Source organism: Canis aureus, chromosome 19 (assembly GCF_053574225.1).
Source record: "Canis aureus isolate CA01 chromosome 19, VMU_Caureus_v.1.0, whole genome shotgun sequence".
In the NCBI taxonomy this organism is placed as follows: Eukaryota; Metazoa; Chordata; class Mammalia; order Carnivora; family Canidae; genus Canis; species Canis aureus.
In genome coordinates this window covers 9,669,168-9,695,671 of record NC_135629.1, presented here as the reverse complement: position 1 = coordinate 9,695,671, position 26,504 = coordinate 9,669,168, and the positions used below count along the sequence as shown (strand labels likewise).

The 26,504-nt window shown below is 47.4% G+C and overlaps 1 protein-coding gene across 2 annotated transcripts in view; it reads right to left on the bottom strand.

Annotated features, from left to right (window-relative positions):
* LHFPL4 (LHFPL tetraspan subfamily member 4) overlaps positions 1 to 26,406 on the bottom strand; it is a 33,358-nt gene extending 6,952 nt beyond the window's left edge. The window contains exons 1-2 of one of the 2 annotated variants that reach the window (XM_077857967.1): positions 26,263 to 26,406; positions 24,869 to 25,372 (exon numbers count right to left, since the gene is read on the bottom strand). In XM_077857967.1, coding sequence (XP_077714093.1) covers positions 24,869 to 25,274 — 406 coding nt within the window. In that variant the 5' untranslated portion in view covers positions 25,275 to 25,372; positions 26,263 to 26,406. Of the gene's footprint in view, positions 1 to 24,868; positions 25,489 to 26,262 lie in introns of those variants that run through there. The other variant, XM_077857968.1, reaches the window with a different exon arrangement.
* Between the last annotated feature and the right edge of the window lie 98 nt (positions 26,407 to 26,504).

Below are 26,504 nucleotides of genomic sequence, written 5' to 3'. Positions count from 1 at the left end.
GACCATGCTTACTCCCTCCCATCCTCATCATTCTTGATTTCTTTTTGTCATTCATTCAACAACTATTATTGAGCTCCATTTCCTTTTCTTCAAGACACTGGACACACGTTCTCATTCACACAGTTGAGCACTGTGTTCAGAGCATAGACTGGGGTAAGGTCTTTCACCTACTCAGTGTACGACTTTGGGGATTTGGCCTGTTGGTGTCTCATCATGGACATCATGGTTCCCACCACACGGGGTGGTGGCAAGGATCGAAGGATGTGTGTAGGACACTCAGCACAGGGCCTCGCATTTCCTCGCTGAAGGCCCACTGGGTGCCAGGCACTATACAAGGCAGCAGCAGGGTGTGTTACTTGGGCTTTACCCTCACAAAGCTCATGGTTAGTGGGGGAAATGTCCATTAGGGCAAAGGAGAGGGCTGGAGCCCCAATCCTGACACAGCTTTTTTTCTAGAGGTGTGACCTCAAGCCAGTTCTTTCCCCTTGGAGCCTCAGCTCTCTCATCTGTAAAATGGGAATAATGACAGTATTCAAGTGATTGTAAAGATTACAGGAGGCAGCAAATGTAATTGCCTGACCTAGTAAATCCTGGATAAATGTTATTATTACCAAAACCAGTCATAATGATAAAAATAATAGTCACACAAATAAGGAGGTTGGAGCTTAGTGTCAGATGGTGGGGGAGGGGAGAAGAGGCGAGGCCAAGAAGTGCCTTCTATTGAAATAGGCCCCTGCTTGGTTCCCCCACCTTGGCATCCACTCAGTCTCTGCTTAGTGACCCACCTCTGCCGATCCCAACCCACTTAGTACAGGTAGGCTCCTCCCAGCGCCCAGTCTAGTAGGTGGGACCGAAGTCTGAGCCAATCAGCACATTGCATTCCTCTGGTGACCAACTGGCTCCGAGAGAAGCGCACGCCCCACATGGCCAATCACAGCCAACCGAGCTCAGTAAGCAAGAGGGGCAGTGACCTTCCCCTGCTGCCTGCCGGTGAGCAGCCTGCCCCATGACCTATGAGTGTGTCTGCGGCTCCATGTTGCCCTCTTAGTGCCTGACAGCCCCACTAACAATAAGGTGACTGTCTGAGACCCTAAGGTTCCACACCAGGCCCATGGGGTGCTTAGCCTGAGTTTTAGAGGACAGTGATGACAAAGAGGGGATGGTGGCCAGTTCTGCCCTCAGTCTATGAGGTCCATCTAGTTGGGGGAGGGGACGCCCTCGTTTTTTGTCAGGTCTCTCCCCCTCCTACAGTTCAAGGAAGTGTTCCCTAGGCCCCAGACCCATCTGCCAGTGCGCTGGGGCCCCTTGCTCTAAGGTTTGGACTCCTGTGACCTCCCCTGCCGCCCTCCCGTGACCCGACAGTGTCCCCCACACACCTAGGTTATGCTCCTCATCTGATGCAGGGATCCCCCACAGCACTGTGATCATACACACACACACACACACACACACACACACACACTTCCTCCAAGGTGAATCCCAGCTCGAGTACAGTGAGCTGCCTGGGGGCTGGGAAGAGTTCCTGGCAAAGGGGATGGCAAATGCAGGAAGCCCGGGGGTGAGAATGAGCTTGGGGAGCTAAAGAACTTGATAAACTCGAAGGTGCACTTTAGACACCCAAACGGAGAGGGAAGCTCTGGGGGAAATCGGTACCGGAGGTGCGAGATGTGAATTCGGGAGCTGTGGGCAGGTAAGTCCCGGGCTGCCGGAATTAGGGAGACGGAAGGCTCGGGACTGAGCCCTGCGGCGCAGTATGAGGTCAACCCATCCGTTCCACACCCCACCCCCACCTCCTCGACATTTCTGCAAGGCCCTCCAGGCCCCAGTCGGAGACCGGAGGAGGGTCCAATGCCCGGGAGGGAGGGGGAAGGGGGGAGAAGGAGCGCCCAGGCGGTCCGGGGGCTCCCGCCCAGGTGGCTCCCGCCTCCCCAGCAGGCGGGGGAGGGGGGAGGAAGGGAGCCCGAGAAGGGGCCACCGCCACCCCCAGCTCTCCGCCCCCCTCCCGCGTGCCGCGCTTCCTCTCCCTCGCGGAGCATCCCCGTTTCCATGGAGACTGCATCCCGCCGGCGCCCGGGGGCGGCCTCTCGGCTCCGCAGCCCCCCCCCCCCCCCCCCCGCCCAGCCCCCCAGGAGTTCCCTTCCGGGCGCCGGCTCTCCGGGCTCCCGCGCCTCCCATTCCTCCCCTTCAGGGCCACCCCTTTATCTTCCTCGGTCTTCCTCTGCTCTTCACAGCCCTTCGCTCTCTCGAGGGCCGTGGATCGCGCTCAGGTGTGGCCTCCACCCTCTTCCCCTCAGCAGGCCTCCTCCTCCTCCTCTCTCCCCGCCTCTCCTCCTCTGGATCTAGCCCCCCGCCCCCTCCTCTCTCCGGCTCTTCCTTCTACACTGCACGTGTAAATCCCGAGTGCCACGTATGTGCCGGGCCTTGTGCAAGGTGTGGGGACGCTGGAGGCGAGGTCCCCAGAAGAAGGGGTGTGTGTGTGTGGAAATACAATCAAGCCAACAATAGAATAGTTCTGCATGTCAAGGAGTGCTAGCAAGGAAGCTGAGAGGGGCTGAGACCCGAATCACAGGGTGCTGGGAGACCGTGGGGGTGGGGCCTCTCCATCTCTCCCTCGACTGTCTGCCTCCTCTGCTCTGCAGCGTTGTAGGTGGTGGCGGTGGGACCCCAGAGGCTGCTCAGGGAATGGGAAACACCCAGAAATCAAGCAAAATGGAGGGGGGAGGGGGGAGTCTATCAGATGGTTTCTCTGGACCTGGGGGAAGAGAGGAAGAGATCACAAGGGGACAGCCTAGAACAAGGAAGTGACCCCGGGGTTCAACCATCAGGAGCTGGCAGGTTTCACCACCCTCATGTCCTAGATGAGGAAACTCAGGCTGAGATCTTTGGAGTCCGAGTTCAAGTCTCTTTTGGAAAACACAGACACAGGTGCAGGGTGCCCTGTGGAGGAGGGCTTCTCAATGGGAACATTTTTGACACTTGACTTTGTAATTCTTCATGATGGGGGGGGGGGAAGCTGTCCTGTGCCTTGTGGGATATTGAGTGTCCTTCCCCACCTCTATCTGCTAGATGCCAGGGGCACCACCACCATGTTTTTTTATTATGACCCCCAGTCATAATAAAAAATAGTATCTGACTTCCAGATATTGCCAAATGTCCCCCAGGTGGCAAAAGTGCCCCTGGTTGAGAACCACTGGTATAGGGGAAGGCACCCTCGGGTGGGGCACATCTATCCATTACCCTACAGTCCACTGATTTCCCCTGCTCCAAGCACTCTGAAAGTGTTGCGACAAAATTAATAATAGGAATATTCATCATAATGAAGGATGTCTGGGTGGCTCAGAGGTTGTGCATCTGCCTTTGGCTCAGGGAGTGATCCTGGAGTCCCACATCAGGCTCCCCGCAGGGAGCCTGCTTCTTCCTCTGCCTATGTCTCTGCCTCTGTGTGTGTGTGTGTGTGTGTGTGTGTCTCATGAATAAATAAATAAAATCTTTTTTAAAAAAAAGGAATATTCATAATGTGATACTAATGCTGATAAACGGTATTGAGTGCCTAACTGTGCCAGGATGCAGAGCTCCTGACATCATGATCTTGTTTAATGCTGCAACAAATCTATATGATGGGAAAAATCATCATCCTCATTTTACAGAGGAGAAAACAGGCTCAGAGGAATCAAGTATCATATCCCATGTCACAGAGCTAGTCAGTGGTGGGATCTGTATTTAAACCCAGACAGGTCTTTACTTAACATTTTTCTTTAAATAGACTCACTTTTTAACTTAGAGGCATTTACTTAAAAAGTAAGCTTTATATCACTATCATAGAAAAGGAAACCAGGATCATTTGCCACAAATAGAAGGAAACTATAAATATAATGAAACCAAAACAACGTTCTTAGATTCTAGCTGGATACTTTTGCCTGCCAAATGCTCTGAGCTCGCTCTCTCTGTTTAAGAGACTTAATAGTGTGAGAGAAGTTAAAGATATACTAGCACCAAACCGAGCCTTTCTCCTTGAAGCCATGAGACACAGTCCACCTTGCATGGCCTCAACAGGAAGCTAAACTCCCATTCTTCGCTTCCCACCCATTCACTGGGTTACTTTAGGCAAAGTCAGTTTACATCTCTGGGCCTTATTTTCTTCATCTGTAAAATGGGGGTCATGACATCCACCCTACTCATTTCATAGTGCTTTTGTGAGAATCAATTGGCAGGTGAGAAGAGATATATAAATTATTACTGGTGAAGTGGGGAAGGCGATAAGCTTAATTTTTACACATAATCATGATGGAGACCAGTACTTTGCTACGACATCTTCCTTACTATTAGAAGCCCCAGTTTTTAGCTGAGAACTTGACCCTTGATTACTGAGACTGCATTTTCCAGCTTTCTTTGCAGCTACATGACTAGGCCACATGGGTAGGTAAAAATGCATGCCGATGTGTTATGTGTCCTCAAGGAAAATAACTTTATATAAACAGATTTATAAGGATGCTAGAATGTGCTCTTTGCCCCTTTTTCTTAATCCATTCCTCCACCCTGCAGCCTAGAAGGCAGAAGGGATGTCTAAGGCTCTCACATTGGTCTTCAACAATGAGAATGAGGACCTCACCCCACCTGAGCACCTGGGTGGCTCAGATAGTTAAACCTCCGACTCTATTTCAGCTCAGGTCATGATCTTAGGGTCATGGGATTGACCCCCACATTGGGTTCCATGCTCAGTAGGGAGTCTTCTTAAGATTCTCTCTCTCTCCCTCTCCCTCTGCCCCTCCCCCACTCGTGTATGCTATCTCTCTCAAATAAATAAATCTTAAAAAAAAAAAGAGAGAGAGCTCTTGACTTCAGTGCTACCATACCAGCTCTGAACCACCTAACTCTTGGGCATCTGTTTAATGTAAGAGACTAGAACCTGGGGTCATTAGACAATTATTTTGGGTTTTCCTATCACATGCAGCCAAACCTGGTCCTGTTATAATAATGTGTTATTCTTTTTTAGGTCTGTATCACATGCATGTATTGGGCAAACAGCTTTTATCTATGTGTCCTTGGACAAGTCATTTCACTTCTCTGAACCTCAGTTCTGTCATCAGAGAAATGGTGATATTTACTTCTCAAGGCCACAACATAGACTGGGTGGTCGGCAGCATCACTGTGATGGGGGTATGCCTCGTGGTCTATGGCGTGTGAAGGTGGCTCATACACTCTGCTTGGAGAACAACGTGGCAATATCCACACAAATCCTAAAGGTACTTATCCCTTGCCTCAAATGTATCCCATGGCTGGGCTTGTGCATGTACATGAAAGGTGCATACAGGATATTCACTGCACCACCGTCTTTATAAGAGAGGATGGCAATGTCTATTAAGAGGGAACTGATTATGGGATCCCTGGGTGGCGCAGCGGTTTGGCGCCTGCCTTTGGCCCAGAGCGCGACCCTGGAGACCCGGGATCAAATCCCACGTCGGGCTCCCGGTGCATGGAGCCTGCTTCTCCCTCTGCCTGTGTCTCTGCCTCTCTCTCTCTCTCTCTGTGACTATCATAAATAAATAAAAATTTATTAAAAAAAAAAAAAGAGGGAACTGATTAAATAAAGTATGGTATATCCATGCCACGGAATACTACAAAGCCATTAAAACAAGTGGCGAACAATTGTATATGTTGTCGTGGAAAACCTGAGACGTATTAAGAAATTTAAAAAGCTAAGGCACACAATACAATGTAGAGTATGATCCCATCTATGATTTTTAAGAAGGATGTACATGCTCTGGAACAGCCAGAAGGAATGAGCAGCTCTGTAAGGAATGACACAGCAAACTTTCTGAACCTGACATCTGCTGCAAAGAGCAATTGTACTTTTGGGGCACCTGAGTGGCTTAGTCGGTTAAGGGTCCGACTCCTGATTTCAGCTCAGGTCATGATCTCAGGGTCCTGGTGTTGAGCCCTGCATCCAGCTCCATGCTGGGTATGGAGCCTGCTTCCAATTCTCTCTCTCCTTCTCCCTCTCCCTCTGTGCCCCCTCTCCCCCCCCTAAAAAAAATAAATAAAGCAATTGTAATTTTATTTATTTTTTAAATGTTAAGTAGGCTCCATGCCTGGGCACCCGGGTGGCTCAGTTAGTTAAGTGTCTGTGTTTGGCTTGGGTCATGATCCCAGAGTCCTGGGATGGAGTCATATGTCAAGCTCCTTGCTCACTGGTGAGTCTGCTTCTCCCTCTGCCCCTCCCTGCCACTTGCTCTTTTTCTCTTCAATAAATAAACCTTAAAAAAAAAAAAAAAAAAAAGGAGGCTCCATGCCCAACATGGGGCTTGAACTCTGACCCTAAGATCAGGACTCGGGTGCCTCATAGCGCAGTAGGAAGCGCTCAGTCTCATAAGATCAAGACTCACATGCTCTACCCACTGAGCCAGCCAGGCACCAGGGAATTGTTATTTTAAAAAGTCAAGCATGTAGTCAGTGCTTTCCGTGTTTCAGGCATTGTTCTAACTGCTCTATGTTTATTAATGAATTGTTATTCCCATTTTATAGATGAAGAAACAGGTCCGGAAAGGTTAAATGATGTGCCCAAGGTCACATAGCTAGAGATAACACAGCTGGGGTCAGACCCAGCCCATGTAGGGCAGGGCCATGCTCTGAAGCCCCTCTCCTCTCTGATCTATGAACAGGTAGAGATCGTGCATGGGCACACTCCTTCATGGTTCAGAACAGCAGACGGTGGTCTACATACAGTGATGTTATTCAGCCTTAAAAAGGAACGGAATTCTGACACATGCTACAACATGGAGGAACCTTGAGGACATTGTGTTCAGTGCAATGTGCTAGTCACAGAAAGACACTGTAGGATGCCACTTACTTGAGGTCCCCAGAACAGTCAAATTCACAGAGACAGGAAATAGGATGTTGGTCGCTGAGGGAGGAGTATGGGGGATTAGTGTTTAAAGGGGACAGAAAGGGGCGCCTGGGTGGCTCAGTCGGTAAGCCTCTGCCTTGGGCTCAGCTCATATTCCAGCATCAGGTTCCCTGCTCACTGGGGAGTCTGCTTCTCCCTCTGCACCCTCCATGCTCTCTCTCTCTTTCTCTCTCTCATAAACAAGTAAATAAATAAAATCTTTATTTTTAAAAATATTTTATTTATTCATGAGAGACACACACACACACACAGAGAGAGAGAGAGAGAGAGAGAGAGAGAGAGAGAGGCACAGACACAGGCAGAGGAAGAAGCAGGCTCCATGCAGGAAGCCCAACACGGGACTCTATCCTGGGTCTCCAGGATCATGCCCTGGGCTGAAGGTGGCACTAAACCACTGTGCCACCTGGGCTGCCCTAAACAAAATCTTTAAAAAATATAAAAAAGGGACAGAGTTTTACAAGATGAAAAAGAGTTCTGGAAGAGAGAGAGATGGATGTAGTACACAATATTGTGCACTTAAAAAACTGTTAAAATGGTAAAATTTATGTTCTGAGTACTTTACCATGAGGGAGTGAGAGGAAGAAAGTCAGTAGGGGGGAATGCAGAAAATGACATAATATATTTGCCTCATGAGTGTTTACGTAAATGCACAGAAAGAGATTGGGGGGGAAATGGAAATTTAATTTATAAGAGTGGTGGCCTCTGGGCAGGGAGGGGGTGGGGACTTTAGCCTTTATGAAACATTTCAGCTTTTCAGAATGAATGTCTTCATATATTACTCATGAAATTTAAAAACATCACTCAAGATATTGATTTTTTCAAAGAACACACATATAAGCTTGCATATCTGTAAACGTTTATAGAAGTATACAGAAGCAATTTAATGGTGGATACCTCTGAGAGGTGGCCTGGGAAATGGGCAGGAAGGGAGGGGTAGTGGGGACACTTCATTCTGTGCCATCCTGTACTGTTGAAAGTGTCTAACATCTGCATATATTTTTATAACAAAAACTATATTATTATGTTCAATCCTTTTCCATCTATGCCAGGCCATATGAAATCCTCTTAAGTTTTAAAAAAATAATTAAGAAACTAAAAGACAGTTAAAAAGAAGAGTGACACTTGAGTTTTGATAATGAAACCTGAGTGAGACCAGAAGTAGTGAAGAATTAGTAAGAGCAAATATATGATACACTCAGGTGTTTATTTTCTTTAAAGCTTGTGCTGTAAATATGCCTTTATAGAAAGCTTTTTTTTCCTTAAGTAGGCTCCATGATGGGCATGGAGCCCAATGTGGTACTTGAACTCGTGACCTAAGCTGAAATCAGGAGTCAGATGCTTAACTGACTGAGCCACCCAGGGGCCCCCATATAAAGCTTTCTAATGATGCATTTTATGCGCAGCTCTTGTAATAGTGTCTCATTATAACACTGTTACACCACCCTCAAGGGACATCTGCTGAGCTGGACACTCCAAAAGGGAGGCCTCTGTTTTTGTTCAGTGGCCTCTTCCATACAGGACACACCACAGCTGCTACCCTTTCCTGGGGGTCAGACCAGCTGTCCCCAGGGCTATCTGTCCCCAGGACTCCACAGAGGCTTGCTATAGACTGAACTGTGTCTCCACAAAATTCATATGTAGAAGCCTTAATCCCCAGTGCGATTGTATTTGGGGGGGTGGGGCCTTTGGGAGGTAATTAGAGTTTGGTGAGGCCTCCTGATGGGATCAGTGCCCTTGTAAGAGAAGACACCAGAGAGCCTGCTCCCTCCCTCCCCCCACTGCCCCCACCCTCACCCTCACACCAGAGCAGGATCTTGTCTGAGAAAGAACAAACTTGCTGTGTGCAACAATTTGCTGCATCTTAGAACCATACAATTGAGAAAAAGTGTGATCCCATTTATATACAAATCAAAGGCAGGCAAAACTAACCTACAGGAAGAAAAGTCAGGATAGTGCATACCTTTGGGGGCAGTGATTGGAAGAGGACATGAGGATTCCTGATCTGTGTACTATTTCTATAGGCATGTTCACTTTGTGTAAATTACTGAATCATAGAGGTGACAATTTCTGTACTCCTAAGTGTGTTATACTTTCCGTAGAAGCTGACTTTAAAAAGGCTACATACCATAGTGTGTAAGAAGTAAACATCAGAAATAACAAATAGGACACTGGTTAGAGCACATCCATGCAGTGGAGCACCAAGCTGTCACAAAAGAGGCGAAGGAAGCCCTTTATGTGCTGATGTGGGATGGCATATGGGTGTGCTAAGTGCAAGGCAAGGTCCAGAGTAACAGACGTGGTGCAGGGCTAGCACTCTGTAAGGAGTGGGGAAAGTGTGTGTGTATGTGTACGTGTGTGTGTGTGTGTGTTTGCATGGACATCAAATATTTCTGGAAGTGTCTACAAGACACTGATAACCTTGGTGACTTTTTTTTTTTTAAGATTTTATTTATTTATTCATGAGAGACAGAGAGAGAGAGAGAGAGAGAGGCAGAGACACAGGCAGAGGGAGAAGCAGGCTCCATGCAGGGAGCCCAACGTGGGACTCGATCCTGGGTCTCCAGGAAAACGCCCTGAGCTGAAGGCAGGCGCTCAACCTCTGAGGCACCCAGGTGTCCCAACCTTGGTGACTTCTGAGTGGCTGGAGGATAAGAGGGGATGGAGACATTGGAGGGGATGGAGACATTGCACTGAGAACCCACTGCACATTTTGGATTCAGAAGCATGTGAAAGAGTTACCTATGTGAAAGCCATAAGGCGGGCAGGAGTTGACTACTACTAAGTGACTATTGCCAGAGATTCTCACTCGGAATTAAAGCAACAAAGAATGGCAATGCACAGATCAAATATAACTCTCGGAAATAACGGATTAATCACAAAAACATAAAAATGAAAGTCTCTAAACCTCTTTTGACTGATTTGCCAATTTCCGAGAACTTAACCTAAGAAAACACTCATGGATATGCTCTCAGATTGAACTACAAGGATGCCTGTCACATTGTTACTTAAGAGAAAAATGAGGGGCACCTGGGTGGTGCAGTGGGTTACGCATCTGACTCGGTTTTGGCTCATGTCCTGATCTCAGGGTTGTGAGCTCAACCTGTGGCTGCCCACCCCCACCCTTTGCCCCCCCTACACTTAGAGCCCAGCACGGAATCTGTTTGGGACCCTCTCTCACTCTCTCCGTCTGCCCCTCCCCACTGTACACACATGCTCTCTCTAAAATAAACATAAATCTTTTAAAAAAGAGAGAGAAACAAGAGGAGGAGAGGGAGAAATAATAAAGGAAGAATGGAGGGCAGCCCGCGTGGCTCAGTGGTTTAGAGCTGCCTGCAGTCCCGGGATCGAGTCCCTGCATGGAGCCTGCTTCTCCGTCTGCCTGTGTCTCTGCCTGCCTCTCTCTCTCTGTCTCTCTCTGTGTCTCTCATGAATAAATAAATAGAATCTTCAAAAAAATAAAGAATGGAGAGAAAGAAGCAACTTAACATCCAGCCATATAGGAATAGAGCTCTCTCCTATCACTCAGCTATGAAACTCTAATATAAATTTCCTCAGGTAGCTCCTGAGGAAGATTTAATGCTATAGAAAATACTTATGATATGTTAGGTTTCCAGAGGCTGCAAAAACAAACATAACATCATTTCACTTTGGGGGAAAAAACACTTACTTAGTTATAGCAAATAGTTCTGTAGAACTTACCATGCCAGGCACTATAATCTTTACATACCCTAGTTCATTTAATTTGCACAATAATCTGCATTATTATTTTCTTTTTACAGATGAGGACACTGAGGCACAGAGAGGTTATCCAAGTTATCCAAAGTCACAAAGCTGTTAAATTGCAAAACGCGCCGGCAAGTTTGAACCCAAGAGTCTGGCTCCAGAGCCTGCTCGCAACCAGTACTTTATATTGTTTAGAGTGTAGGCCAAGCAGTTAAGAATGACTGATTCTGGGAGTGTGAGATTTTGCTCATTTCTAGTTCCTCGTTTTCTACGAAAAACAATGATAACTTTACAAAGCAGTACAGCTCTTGGAAAAGGGGAGGTACACAGAGAACCAATCCAGCACAGAACATATGGCCAGCTGCCTGTGTCCCTGGTGTGTGTGGGGGGGTCCCCTCCCTGGGGGTAAGGAAAGGATCAGGTTGCATATGGGGCTGAGAGGAGCCCAGTGAAGAGTCTGTGTCTACACTGAGACCACAGCTTTCCAAGGGACTGCTTCCCCATCACCCTGTGCACTCGGAGCACTAGGGAAAACCTCCAACAGAATGAGCACCCCTAAGGGAAGGAGGGTGTCTATAGGCCCCTTGCTACTAAGTCTGAGCACTGGCTCTGCTCCCCAGGGCAGGTGCTTCTATTACAAGGGAGACTGAGCATCTCCTAACAGTCACCCACAATCACTGGATTTATAGATCCAGGCCCAACCTGAGTGCCTGTCAGCCTGGGATGCTGGGGGTCAGGACCCCTGTGCCTGGGCTTACCACCACCCCCCCATCTAGCACCCAGATACTCGGAGGCACCCTGACCCCCCCTTCCCCTCACCAATCCAATCCATTCCCAAGGTCTACTGGCTCAACCTCCAAAAATATTCAGAATCTATCTGACCTCCCCTCCCCATCTCCACTGCACCCATCTGTCCAAGCCGCCATGATCTCCCTCCTGGACGACCACCGTGGCCTCTTAACTAGTTCTCAGCTCCCACACTTATCCCATCATCAGCTGTTCTCTGCTCAGTATCCATGGAAATGGATGGTACCACTCCCCTGCTTAGCACCCTCCAAAAGCTCACCCCATACACTCAGAATAAAGTGCTGACACAGGCTGCCCACCTTCCCCTCCAGCCATTAGGCTTCCACTCCCTACACGGGGGCCACATTGGCCTCCTTTCTGTCCCTGAAAACATGTTAAGTTCAGCTCCACCTGGAGGCCTTTGTACTGACTGCTCTCTCTTCTGGGGGGGAATTCAGTCCCCAGTTCCTGGTTCCTGATTCTCCCATGGCTCTCCCTGCAGCCTATCCCGTCCCTCCAGCTCGGACCAGGCCCTTCCAGAGGGTTCTATCCCTTCTGGGCCCCCTCTGGCTCTTCTAGGCAGGTGTCCTTTCAAGGCCATCCTTCTTGGTTTCTCAGCTGCTAATCTGAGCAGCTGCTCTGGCTCCTTTTCTGGTTCCTCCTCCACCTGCCTATTAAAGGTCGGTGTTTCTAAGTCTCTCCCCTTCTCCCAGCACACATTCTCCACGGGGCAATTTCACCCACCCTCAGACTCATTCGATGATGCCTCACATCTCTGTCTCCAGCTGAGACCTCTTCCCTAAGCTTCCAGCCCGAATAGCCAATTGCTTGCCAGACCTCTCCTCTTGCACATCCCAGAGGGCCTGCCAACTCAGTGTTTCCCAAACTGACCTGACCTTCCCCTGCATGTATGGGAATGTCAGTCCAGAGACCCAAACATCCAAGGAGGAAACCTGGAGTCATCTGTAACACCTACCTGGTCCTCACCCCAGAGAGCCCCTAGTCTCCTTACAGGTCTCCCCTCTTCCCCCCTCCTCTCTCTGTACCTCTTAACAGGACAATGGGCTCCTAGCCTCCCACCAAGCCTCCATTCAGTCCACCCCTGCAGCAGCCACTCTATTCATCTTTCTAAGTCCAACTTCTAGGCCCTGGTAACTCTTAAGCCTAAAAGCAAATACCCAAGTGGCACCCAAGTGGCTCAGTCGGTTAAACATCGGACTCTTGATTTTGGCTCAGGTCCTGAATTCAGGGTCATGAGATCCAGCCTTGCATGGGGCACAACACTGGGCGTGGAGTCTGCTTGAGATTCTCTCTCCCTCTCCCTCTATCCCTCCCTCTTGTGCTCTCTCTCTGTTACCTTATTTTATAGATGAGAAAACTGAGACTCAGAAATTGTGTAACCTTCTTAAAGACAGTTGATAATGCCACACTTAGCATTCAAATTCAGGTTGTCTGACCACTGAATATGCTGCCTCCAAAGGAGTGGATGGTTGAGCTAGAACTTAAATCAGATGTCACCATTCACTCATTCAACAGACACTTATTAAACACCTACTATGTGCCAGGCACAGACTCCTGGTCCAGGGCTCTCATTATACCATTAAACTTTTCTGGGATTAAAGTAAGGTTGGTAATGATAACAAACTGGGAATGAAAAGAAAAAGACAAAAATGAGAGGCTTTCTGAATAAGAATAGTTCAGCTCCTGTCCTCTTGACTCCTCCAACTCTTCCAACCCGTCCTCCCCATTGACAGCTGGATGTGATATGTCTCCCACTGCTTAACATTTCAAGTCTGTTCTAGGTATCACACAAAACCCAGGATGGAACTGACAATTTGATTATGAGAAAAAACAAATTTCACTATGGGGAAAACATCCAAAGACAAAGTCAAAAGATCAACTGGGAATATTTGTAACTTGTATCACAGAAAAAGAGCTAACTTTCTTAATATACAAAAAGTTCTTTTTTGTTTTAAAGATTTTATTTTTAAGTAAGCTCTATACCCAGTGTGGGGCTTGAACTTACAACCCTGAGATCAAGAGTTGCATGTTCTACTGACTGAGCCAGCCAGGTGCCCCACAAAAAGTTCTTACGTATCAAAGAGGGAAAACACCATTAACTTGATTAAAAAAAAAAAAAAAAAAATATATATATATATATATATATATTATTACATATATATGAACTGACAGTTTAAAGAAAAGATATATATAAAAGGTGCCTGACTGGGACACCTGGGTGGCTCAGCAGGTTGAGCATCTGCCTTTGGCTCAGTGTGTGATCCCAGCGTCCCAAGATAGAGTCCTGCATCGGGCTCCCTGCATGGAGCCTGCTTCTCCCTCTGTGTCTCTCATGAATACATAAATAAAAAATCTTAAAAAAATAAAATAAAAGGTGCTTGACTTCCCTCATAATTAGGAAAAGGCAAATTATTACTATAAGAGAGTATTTTTTACCCATCAGGTTGGCAAAAATATTTGATAACATACTCAGTTGAAAAGGAAGTGGGGGGATCCCTGGGTGGCGCAGCGGTTTGGCACCTGCCTTTGGCCCAGGGCGCGATCCTGGAGACCCGGGGATCGAATCCCACGTCGGGCTCCCGGTGCATGGAGTCTGCTTCTCCCTCTGCCTATGTCTCTGCCTCTCTCTCTCTCTCTGTGTGACTATCATAAATAAATAAAAATTTTAAAAAAATAAAAGAAAAGGAAGTGGGGTAACAGGTCCTTTTATACATTGCTGCTAGGAGTTAACTCTGTACAATGTCTATAGAGGGGACTATGGCTGGATCTGTCAAAATTGTAAATATACAGACCATTTAATCTAGCAATGCTGCTCTAGGTCTTTTTTATCCTTATACTCACATATGTGTCAAATTATTTATATACAACATTATCCACTGAAATATTGTTATAGTAAAATATTATAAACATAACTATTGATAAAATAAAGGATGACACATCTATGCAAAAGTATATTATGCGGCTTTTTTTTTTTTTTAGTTTTTTTTATTTATTTACTCATGAGAGACAGAGAGAGAAGCAGAGACACAGGCAGAGGGAGAAGCAAGCTCCCTGCAGGGAGCTCAACGTGGGACTCGATCTTGGAACCCTGGGATCATGCCTTGAGCCAAAGGCAGATGCTCAACCGCTGAGCCGCTCAGGCATCCCTATTATGCAGCTCTTAAGAAAAAGTAGTTCATTATACACTAAAATAGGATAACCCTAACAAGAGAGTGATAGTATGTGATATCTAGATTAGAGCATAAAAGGCAGCGTGATGGCCAAAACAATCTTCTAAAAGGAATACAGTTGGAGGACTCATACTTCTCAATTTGAAAACTCACTACAAAACAGCAGTCATCAGGACAGTCTGGTACTTGCATAAGGACAGACACAGATCTATTCCACTGATCTAGTGGAATGGATTAGGGAGTCCAGAAATTAACCCAGATATCTATGGTTAATTGATTTTTGACAAGGGTGCCAAGACCATTCAATTGAAAAAGAATCATCTTTTAAATAAATGGTGCTGGGACAACTGGATAGCTGTATGCAAAAGAATGAAGTTGGACCTTTACCTTACTCCAAATATACAAATATTAACTCAGATGATCAGACACCTAAATGTAAGAAGCCAAAACTATAAACTCCTTGGTAAAAACAGAGGTAAATTTCTTGTGCCCTTAGGGGCACCTGGGTGGCTCAGTCAGTTAAGTGTCTGCCTTCAGCTTAGATCATGATCTCAGGGTCCTAAGATGGAGCAGTGTGTTGGGCTCTGCACTCAATGGGGAGTCTGTTTTTCCTTCTTCCTCTGCCCCCACCCCCACTCATGCTCTCTCTTGCATGCTCTTTCACAAATAAATAAAATTTTGGGCAGCCTGGGTGGCTCAGCAGTTTAGCACTTTCTTCAGCCCAGGGCCTGATCCTGGAGACCAGGGATCGAGTCCCATGTCAGGCTCTCTGCCTGCTTCTCCCTCTGCCTGTGTCTCTGCCTCTCTCTCTGTGTCTCTCATGAATAAATAAATAAAATCTTTTTTTAAAAAATTTTTAATAAATAAAATCTTAAAAAATAATAAATAAATAAAATCTTTAAAAAATAATAAATAAATAAATAAAATCTTAAAAATATTTTTGTGCCCTTGGATTTGCAAAGGATTCTTAGATATGACACCAGAAGCACAAGCAACACAAGAAAAAAAGATAAACTGGATTTTGTATAAATTAAAAACTTCTGTGTTTCAAAGAAAACTATCAAGAGAAACAAAAGACAGCCACAGAATGGAAAAAAATATCTGCAAATCATATATATAAGGGACTTGTGTCTAAAGTATACAAAGAACTCTTACAACTCAATAATAAAAAGAAAAATAACCCAATTAAAAAATAGGCAAAGGATCTTAATAGATAATATCTCCCAAGAAGGTATACAAATGGCCGATAAGCACAGGAAAAGACTCTCAACACCATGAATCATTAGGGAAACACAAATCAAAACCACAAGATACCAGTTCACACCCAGTAGGATGCCTATTATTTAAAAAGTCAGATAACAACAAGTGTTGATGAGAATATGAATAGGAACCCTCATATACTGCTATTGGGAATGTACAGTAGTGCTGCCACTTTGGAAAACAACCTGGTAGTTTCTCAAAATGTTAAATACAGAGTTGCCATTTGAGCCACCAATCCCACTCCTTCCAAGAGAAATGACAATGTACATCCATGCAAAAACTTGTACACAAATGTTCATAGCTGGAGATTCCTCAAAGAGTTAAAAATAGACCTGCCCTACGACCCAGCAATTGCACTGCTGGGGATTTACCTCAAAGATACAGATGCAATGAAACGCCGGAACACCTGCACCCCAATGTTTATAGCAGCAATGTCCACTATAGCCAAACTGTGGAAGGAGCCTCGGTGCCCATCGAAAGATGAATGGATAAAGAAGCTGTGGTTTACGTATACAATGGAATATTAGCCATTAGAAACGACAAATACCCACCATTTGCTTTGATGTGGATGGAAATGGACGGTATTATGCTGAGTGAAATAAGTCAATCGGAGAAGAACAAACATTATATCGTCTCATTCATTTGGGAAATATAAAAAATAGTAAAAGGGAATAAAGGGAAAAGGAGAGAAAATGAGTAGGAAATATCAGTGAGGGTGACAGAGCCTGAGAGACTTCTAACTCTGGGAGACGAACAAGGGGTGGTAGAAAGGAAGGTGGGCAGGGGGTTGGGGTGACTGGGTGACAGGCACTGAGGGGGGCACTTGACGGGATGAGCACTGGGTGTTATGCTATATGTTGGCAAATTGAACTCCAATGAAAAAAAAATGTTCATAGCAGCACTATTCATAATGGCCAAAAATTGAAACAACCCAAATGTCCATCAACTGATGAATGAATAAACAAAATGTGGTCTTCTCCATACAACACAACATCATGGCCATAAATGGCCATAAAAAGGAATGAACTACTGACACATGCTATGACACAAATGAACCTTGAAAACATTATGCTAAGTGAAAGGAGTTGCAAAGACTGCATATTGTATGATTTCATTTGTTTATTTTTTTAAGATTTCATTTTTAAGTAATCTCTACACCCAGCATGGAGCTCGAAACCACAACCCCAAGATCAAGAGTTGCATGCTCCACAAACTAGGCAAGCCAGATGCCCCTGTATGATTTCATTTATATGAAATGTCCAGAATGGGCTAAAATAGACATTAAGTAAATTAGTGGTTGCTTAGAAGCTGGGTTGGTTGGGTGGGGGAGCTTTGTGGGATGAGACCTAAAGAGTATAAGGCTTCTGGAGATGATGAAAATATCCTACAGTCAACTGTGGTAATGGTTGTACAACTCTATGAATATACACTTCATATGGATGGCATGGTATATGAGTTATGTCACAATAAAACCATTACCAAAAAAGAAAAGAAGAGAAGAAAAAAGAAAAAAGGACAGTGGGCAATGTAGCTTCTTCCTTTCTCTCTCTTTCTAGGATCATTCATTCCGAGGTCTCCTGCAAACGCATGAGAGTGCTTAGAAGTGGGCCTTCAGCCCCACGCCGCCTTAGATTACCACAGCCCTCGCTGTGGTCTTGGTTGTAACTTCAGGAGCAACCCTGAACCAGAACTGCCTGTCTATGCTGCTCCCAAATTCCTGTGACTCACAGAAATGGAAAAAATAAATGCCTGTTGCTTTAAGACACAAAGCTCTGGGGTAATTTGGTACACAGGTATAGATAACTAATATACCATTTAAGTAAAAAAAAAAAAAAGTTTGCATTTGTTTGTATATTTATGAGATTTCTTGAAAAAGATACTCAAGATACTGGTGACAGTGGTTGCCCCAGAGAACTCTGGGAGGATCTTTGGGGAATGGGGACAGGCAGGAAGACTGGTGATGGCTGATTATATACCTTTTTTCCCCTTTTGAATTTTGTATCACGTACATGTATTAGTTATTTTCCAAAGAAACCCTTCAACAAATATAGGCTGATAGATAAAAGTCCGTAAACTCCGGATGGTGGCTGGGAAGCCTCCACAATCTAGCTTCCCATTCTGAAAACTCACCACTCCCTGCCCTAATTGCTGGTAGTCCCCAAAACACACCAGGCTATTTCCTGACTTCATGCCTGGGATCATACTGTCTCTTCTGCCTGGCTGCGCTTCTCTTTCCGGCCCATCCTCTCAGACTCAGTTCAAATGCTGGAACTTTTTGGAAGACTTCCCTGGCTATCCTTAACTGTGTCAGATGTCCCTCTTGTGCCCCCAGAATACCCTGTGCTTGATTCAGTCATTTCACGTGTCATGCACAGAAAAGTGATGATCTTTTCTCTCCTGCCTCTCCTATTGCCCTTTGAGCTGTATGGCAGTGAGGACTCTTACTCTAGATTCCCAGAGCCCAGCACAGTGCCTGACACACAGAGGAGGCTGTCAGTAAAGGACCGATGTGAGAAAGGAAGGGTGTAGGGAGGGAGGATGGAAAAAAGGAAAGAAGGGACAGTCAGGGGAGGAAGGAAGACAATGGAGCAGGCAAAGAAAGAAGTCCCCCCTCCCCCCAGTGCTCTCAGCAGGTCATGTACATACAGAAATGTTACTGGATAAATAAACTCCCAAGCCAAATCTGAAACAAACTCCCAAAGAAATAGGGAGGAATGTGGATAAATGCTTTAAGCTGCAGTGACACTGCTGCTCCCAGCCCAGAGACCCCTGCTGATCAAGCACACATCTGGAAGGCTGGAAGGTACTCGCCTCACCTTGGGATCTCAGCCCCCTGCCACCATCCCCAGCTTCGGTCTCTCACGCTACCTTCCACGTCCTATTCCCTGCTGTGACTCCAGCATCCAAGCAGGGCCTAAAGCACAGTAGGCACTCAGTACTGAAGGAAGCACAGTCAGAATCATCTCCCTTCTGTGGGTCAAAGAGCCTCACTTTGTGATATGAACTTTTGACTCTTCTTGCTGGGACTAGGTTTTTTTCACCTGTAAAATGAGGCAGTTGAGCCAGCTAATTGGCAAGACTCTTTTCAGCTGACAGTTTATGACTTTTTTTTTTAAGATTTTATTTATTTATTCATGAGAGACAGAGAGAGAGAGAGGCAGAGACACAGGCAGAGGGAGAAGCAGGCTCCATGTAGGGAGCCCGATGCGGGACTCGATCCCCAGTCTCCAGGATCACACCCTGGGCTGCAGGCGGCACTAAACCACTGAGCCACCTGGGCTGCCCAGTTTATGACTTTTTAAGGCCTTTGACCATCCCAGCAAGCCTGACCTCTTCCACCTGAGCAACAGGAGTTCCTCACAAGCTGCTCTTCACTTAGACTACGTCACAGGAATGATGTGACCATTTACTGAATGCCTACTGTACACTGGGAACCACACTCAGGGCTTTACATCCATCATTTTGTTGATTTCTTTCTACCACCTCTGAGGTAAGTACAATAATCTCCCCCAGGGCTCCTGGCTGGCTCAGTCAGTGGAGCATGTGACTCTTGTTTTCAGAGTTGGTTGTGAGTTTGAGCCCCACGTGGGGTGTAGAGGCTACTTAAAAACAAAATCTTTAGTAATAATCATCATAATCTCCCTTTTACAATAAAGAAACTGAGATGTAGAGAGGAAAACCCACTTATCCAAGGCCACACAGGTGGGAAGGAGCAGAGAGAATTCTAAGTCCTCTGCTCTTTTTTTTTTTTTTAAGATTTTATTTCTTTATTCATGACAGAGAGAGAGAGAGAGAGAGAGAGAGAGAGAGAGAGAGAAGCAGGCTCCATGCAGGGAGCCCGATGTGGGACTTGATCCCGGGTCACCAGGATCACACCTGGGGCTGAAGAGGGCGCTAAACCGCTGGGCTACCGGGGCTGCCCTAAGTCCTCTGCTCTTAAACCACTACTCCACACTACCCCTCGGACTCTCAACCAGGCTTCCAGCCCAAGTCTCTTCTCGAGCCAGCAACCTCTCCTTGGCTAACCTCACCCAGCCCACAGGTAAACACTGAGTATGAAGAGTGGACGGTTGTACCTTGTGATCTGTGTATTCCTCTCCCCAGTTCTAGTTTGGTTTTAAAAGCAGGTACTAGGGATGCCTGGGTGGCTCAGTGGTTGAGCACCTGCCTTCAGCCCAGGGCGTGATCCCAGGGTCCCAGGATCAAGTCCCACGTCGAGCTCCCTGCATGGAGATTACTTCTCCCTCTGCCTGTGTCTCTGCCTCTCTCTGTGTGTGTCTCTCATGAATAAATAAATAAACAAATAATCTTTAAAAAGGGGGGGGGGAAGCAGGTGCTAGGTCCATTTAGACTTGTGTTAAGTTGCAGCTTCACTTTTCACTAGGTGTGTGACCCTTGGGCAAGTCACTTTAACAAGATGAACATGAAATGCTGTAAAGAATATGAAAATGTCTAGCCTCAAAGCTGACACCTTGTGTGTTCTCACTAAGTGGGCAAGACCAGATAGCAGAGATACCTGGAGAAGCTGACCCCTAACTCCATGAAGAGCAACCTGGGTTTTCTACCTCTCTACTTAACATTTGAGTCTTATATCAAAAACCTCTTGCCACTGCTCCCATCACTAATGCTCCTCTATAAATCCTTCATAAATCCCCAGGCTTTTGAGTCAGACAGATCAAGTTACCATGCTAGTTCCCCCATTTACTGTCTGTATGACCTTGGACAAATGACTCTTCTTTGAAGCTCAGTGTTTTCATCTGAGTAAAAGATGAAAAAGAGTAATTTTCTATTACAAAAGAGTAATAATGGTAGGTACCCCATAGGATCATTGTGAGGAGTAAATAATAGTATGCACATCAATGTTTAGCACATGGTCAAGCATAGAGAGAAGGCTCAGAAAATGTTAATTATTTTTCCTGAATAATAACAACAGTTGTAGTAACTCTGAACTGCCTGCTGATTAAAGACCAAATTCCCAACCCAGTATTCAAAGACTTACACACTTGTAGCCCCATCATTCCTTCCTCACCTCTCTTCCTTCTGCTCCCCTATATGGATGTCACACTTAAGACAGATGTGGCTTTCTTACCTCTGTGTCTCTGCCCATGATCTTCCTCTCCATTCACAATGCTCTCCCACACTTCAAATCTGTCCACATCCTCACCTCCCACTCAAGCCTCACCTCCCAACTACGGGGCTGCCTCCTCAATTGCCCTGGGTTTCCCCAGCACTTATAGCCCAGCATATATTAGTGTCTAGACCCTCCAGAGTGAGGCTTCTGTCTGCACCTGTCTTACCAGTGGTCATACCTGATTTCTCTTTTCAGAACTTGACCTTTTTCCACTGTCAGTCCAGGTGCTCCAGGGATAGGAATGTGGCTAAAGCCTTGGACAAAGTCACATTGATTAACTAAGAGGTGAATCCTTGGCCAAAGCCTGGGTCAATGAGAATCAGTCCTGGATCTTTTGCTGGAACCACTAACAGATGTTCTTTTTCCACAGGCATTGACAAGCTAAAGCAACATAAATTCAGAGCTGCTAGTAGCATTTTTATCACCTTTAAGAGAGAAGTGGACTTTAAAATGAGCTGACACAGGGGAACTAAGAAATGGAGACAGACATATTCTTAATGGCATTATTTGAGAATTTGGATCCATCCATGCCTGAAGCAAGTACCCCCTTTTTTAAAAAAATTATTCATGAGAGACACAGAGGCAGAGACATAGGCAGAGTGAGAAACAGGCTCCCTGCAAGGAGCCCAATGTGGACTCAATCCCAGAACCCTGGGATCATGCCCTGAGCCAAAGGCAGACACTCAAACACTGAGCCACCCAGACATCCCAAGATATTCTTTTTATAAGCTTTTACTTTTAAGTAATCTCTATACCCAACATGGGGCTTGAATTCACAACCCTGAGATCAAGAGTCCCATGCTCTACTGACTGAGCCAGCCATGCACCCCTGAAGCAAGATACTCTTGACTTTTAAGTTATGTGAGCCCAAAATCCTACCATCCCTATTTTATTATATTTTATTTTTATTTATTTAGGCAATTTTAAGTTGGATTTCTCTCACTTGCCATTGAAAGAATGCTGACCATTATAGAGATTCAACCAGATGGTAAGCTTCCTGAGAGTGGGGATCGATCGCAGTGTATAAACCTAAATCCTTGGGGACCAGGATGATCTCAGTATTGTAGCACCTAGCACAGCGATGATCACAGAACAAGTAAAGAATAAATAGAGGAATAAGTATCTCTGAATTTTCCTAAATTCCAATTTCCTAATTGTCCAGGGCTCTACACTTAGAAGAGTCTAAAATACTTGAATAAAAGTTTACTTAAACAAGAATTCTAATTCTTACCTGATATAAACAAGGCCCTTTGCTGCTCTGCAGCTCCCCTGAGAATGACTGATTTCTTATTTTCTAAATAGAAAGATCTTGGTGGTAGAGTTGTTTTAGGAGACACCCAGGGCTGAAAGAGATACTTTGAATCCACTTATGTAACTGATTAGTCTCCCACTGTAAGGATGACAAAACTGAGAGTTAAGCTAAAAACTATTGCTTAATACTGCAGGGTAGGGACGCCTGGGTGGCTTAGCAGTTGAGCGTCTGCCTTTGGCTCGGAGTGATCCTGGTCTGGGGATGAGTCCCGCATTGGGCTCCCGGGGCGAGGAGCCTGCTTCTCCTTCTGCCTATGTCTCTGCCTCTCTCTGTATGTCTCTCATGAATGAATGAATGGATGGATGGATGGATGAATGAATGAATGAATGAATGAATAAATGAATAAATAAATAAATAAATAAATAAATAAATAAATAAATAAAATCTTTAAAAAAAAATACTGCAGGGTGAATCACCTAGGCAGAGTCGGCCAAGACCCCGTCCCATGACTCGTAGTCCAGTGCTCTAGCTTCTGTCCTGATGTCACTTCATTAAACAAAGTGAATTGGTCACTTACCCAGAGAACTCAGAAATCTCTAAGCAGAATGGAATAAACTGTTCAACTCTTAACTGGCCTCCTCAGCCCTCAGGTGTGGGAAAACAATACAAGGGAAAGAGCACTGGACCAGGAGTACTCCCTTACTGGCTATGAGACTTTGGATAAAACCTTCTCTCTAGTCTAAGTCTCTTATCTCTAAAGTGGGGGGAGGGGAAGGTGGGATTTGAAGGAGCTGATCTCTATGATCTCTGAAATTCTGTAATTATATGGGGTTATTGGGACACTTCATCAAATCCCTAAGACTAAACCCACATAAATTACAGAGAGTTGGAAGGCCAAGAGGTCAGCAACCCATATGCAGACTCCAAATTAAGGGTGAGGAATTGAGAATTCCAGATGAGTATACATTCTTTCCAGCTTGCCTTTGGAGGAAGAATAAAATGGAAATACATAAAATCACCTTCTGGGTACCACTGAGAAATACGGAGACATACCCCCACACTCTACAATTTCTCCTTTCTCAATTTTAAAGATCCTAAAAGACCCATATCTAAGTAGATGGACTGAGGCAGATTTGAAACAAGCTCATTAAAATGTCCTCATCTGAATTAACACTGCTTTCTTCAAAGTAGTCCTTTTGAAAGTTTGGGAAATTCTTCCAATGGGGCAGGAATTCCTCCCTGTATTTGTAAAAGTCCTCTTGGGGAAGCAAACTAGCCTCATGATTTTGCTCTCATACCTTGGCTTCATCCCAAGTGACAATTCTCAATTTGTTCACTATTGTATTTTCTGCACTTGGCCCTACGTGACTTCCAGTCATTTCCAAAAATCATATTCTTCCTTTAAAAGATGGAGGTTCCCCTCAATGATGATGTTCAAGAGAACACACCCCACACTCCAAAGACTACAATGTTCTAAGCAGTGGAGTCATCAGCAAGTGATATAACACCTCCTGCAGGGAGTATCTTTTGAAGAGGCCCACACTTGTTGAATGCCCTGAGGTGCTTATTGTGAAAGACTATCTCTACTGCAAAGATCATCATATTTTCCCTTCTCTTTCTCATCCCTAGAGCGCTCCAAACTTTACCTAACCATACCAGCCGTCCTCCCCCATTCCTGCTATATCTTGACCTCACTTTCTCCAGCCCAACTCTCTTTCCTACCTGCAATTAGGCAAATTCCCAAGTTGCTGAATCCTCAAAATCTGCCTTCGATCAAAAGATGGGTGGGGGGTGAGGACTCTAATGGATCCTGGAATACTGTCTCAGCAGTTCTTCTTCCCAAAAGGCCCTTCTCTAGTTCTTAGGGCAAGATGTCTGCCTTATCTAAACATTTCAAAGGGCTCAGGGATTTATTACCACTAGGCATAGCACCAGAACCCTCCCTGCATTGGGTGGGGGTAGGGGGTAGAGACCTGCCCTGTCAAGACCCCCATGTTGCCAAGTGCTGTCAACCACCTGCATTTCAAATACTGGATAGACACTACTAGACATGCATATCTTCCTAAGCTCCTTTATCTTAATACAGAACTTAAAAGTTTACCAGATACTCTTTCATTCGCTCTTGGAATCCTCTTCATTGTTTTACAGATGGGGAAGCCTAGCCTCAGGGAAGTAAAGTGAAACACCCAAGTTGATAATGTCAGCAAGATAAAGGTCAAAGTCAGATCTCTGGATTTCCCCCATCTCATGCTCTTTTTGATACAACAGAAATTGCTCACTCCTAGAGTAGCTCCTCAATCAGATAATTATTTCCTGTAGGACAGCCAGAAGAGACTCTCAGAGACCCTCAGAGACTCTAACATAACACTAACCCATCCGTAAATGCAGTCTGCCCATATCCAAGCACGCAAACTCAAAGACCCAGTCCTACGGTTCTGCCTCCTGCCCCAAGGTGTCTCTCTCATAAATCCCCTGCCTAGTGGCTTCTGAGGGTCAGCCAAGGAGGTGTGTCTTTAGCCAGAGGAGTAGAATCTCTCTGACCCCTCCAAGAAGGGGTCCTGGAAGGAAGGAGCCCCGTCCTCGGCACCTGTTCTAGGGGTGCCACCCCACCCCTCCCCTACCTGCCAAGAGCTGCATCCAGGCGCAGATCTTGTAGACCGTGGCCGTGTTGCAGAAGAAGAAAAGCGCAAAGCAGGTGATACAGCCGAGGATCAGCACCATGGAGAGCAGCACGAAGAAGGCGGCTGCCTTGAAGGCGCCGGACGGGATGGTGCTGAAGTCGGTGAACGAGCCTCGGCAGGTGAGCTCGCGGCCCGCCAGCCCGCTGCCCACACAGTAGTGGAAGAGGCCGAAGTAGCCAGGCTTGGGGGTGCTCACGCTGTCGCCCACCCAGTAGGGCTGGATGAAGACCACCACGTTGATGATGGCGAAGCAGATGGTGAAGATGGCCCATAGCACGCCGATGGCCCGCGAGTTCCGCATGTAGTGCTCGTGGTAGAGCTTGGAGGCCTCCTGCGAGGGCAGCATGGTGCCCGGGGGCGGGGCCGGCGGCGGCGACGGCGGCTGGCGGGGGCCGCCGGCCCGGGACCGACCGACCGCCGGGCTGCGAGGCTGACGGGCGGGAGCTGGGGACGCACGCGAGAGGCGGCCTGAGCCAAGAACTCTCGAGGGCGGGGCCGGGGGCGGCGCTGGGGGGACCGAGGGGGAGGGACGGAGGAGCCAGGGGGTCCTGAGTGCTGGGGCGGTGGGGCCGGGGGCAGCGCGGACCTCCGGGGGGGCTTCGGGAAAAGACCTGCGAAAGTTGGGGGGCGGGGTGAGGGGGATGGGGTGTGGATATGGGAGCTGCAAGTGGGGGCTGGCTAGGAAGTAGTCACGGAGGTGACGGGGAGGGGGCCTGGGGGCTGGGGCCGGGAGAGTAGGAAGGAGCCGCGGGGAGCTGGGATGGAGGGAGGCTGAGGACCGGTACCGGGGGTTAGCAGAGGGGCTGCGGAGGGAGCGTGGAAGGGAATCTGGGGACTGGTATCAGGGTTTAGTAAGAGGAGGTTTGGGATTGGGTGTCTAGAAAGGCGCTGTGGAGGGGGGCACACGAGGGTCTGGCACTGGGGGACCGGGAAGGTGCTATGGGGGCTGGGGCGGGGAGGGCGAAGTGGGGGGATCGGGATGAGGCTAGGACTGCAGGGTCTGAACGCGGGGTGCGGGTCTGGGGGTCCCCCAGAAGGCAGGACTGGATGTGGGCTGCAGGGAGCCCAGGATTGGCGGGCCAGGGCTGAGGAGAGAGGGCTTCCAGGCCAAGGCTACGAGGGCTGGGGCCGGCCGGCAGCGCGGGCCTCGAGGGGCGGGCGGCGGGCGGCGGGCGGCGGGCGGCGGGCGGCGGGCAGGGCTGTCCCCCGAGCGCCGGCAGCGGCCGGGCCGGTGTAGGGCCGGTGTAGGGCCGGGGGTGGGGGCGGGGGCGGGGGCGGGGGCGGCTGCCCCGCGCGCAGGCTGCGGCCGCGGGGTCGGGTGCGGGGAGACCAACCTGCGCGCGGACGGAGCAGCGGGTCCGGGACTGGCACGGCCTAGGCGCCCCGGCTCGGCGCTCGCAGCAGCAGCTGCCGCGGCCCAGGAGGCGGCCTCGGCGCGGCCTCCATCTTGCTCGGGTTCTCCCCGGGGCGCGCTCCCGCGCCGAGGCGCGCGCTCTCGGGCACCGGCGCGGCTCTCGGGAGGCGCGCTCCCGCCGCGGGCGTGCGGGCGGGCGGGGCGTGCGGGCGGGCGGGCGGG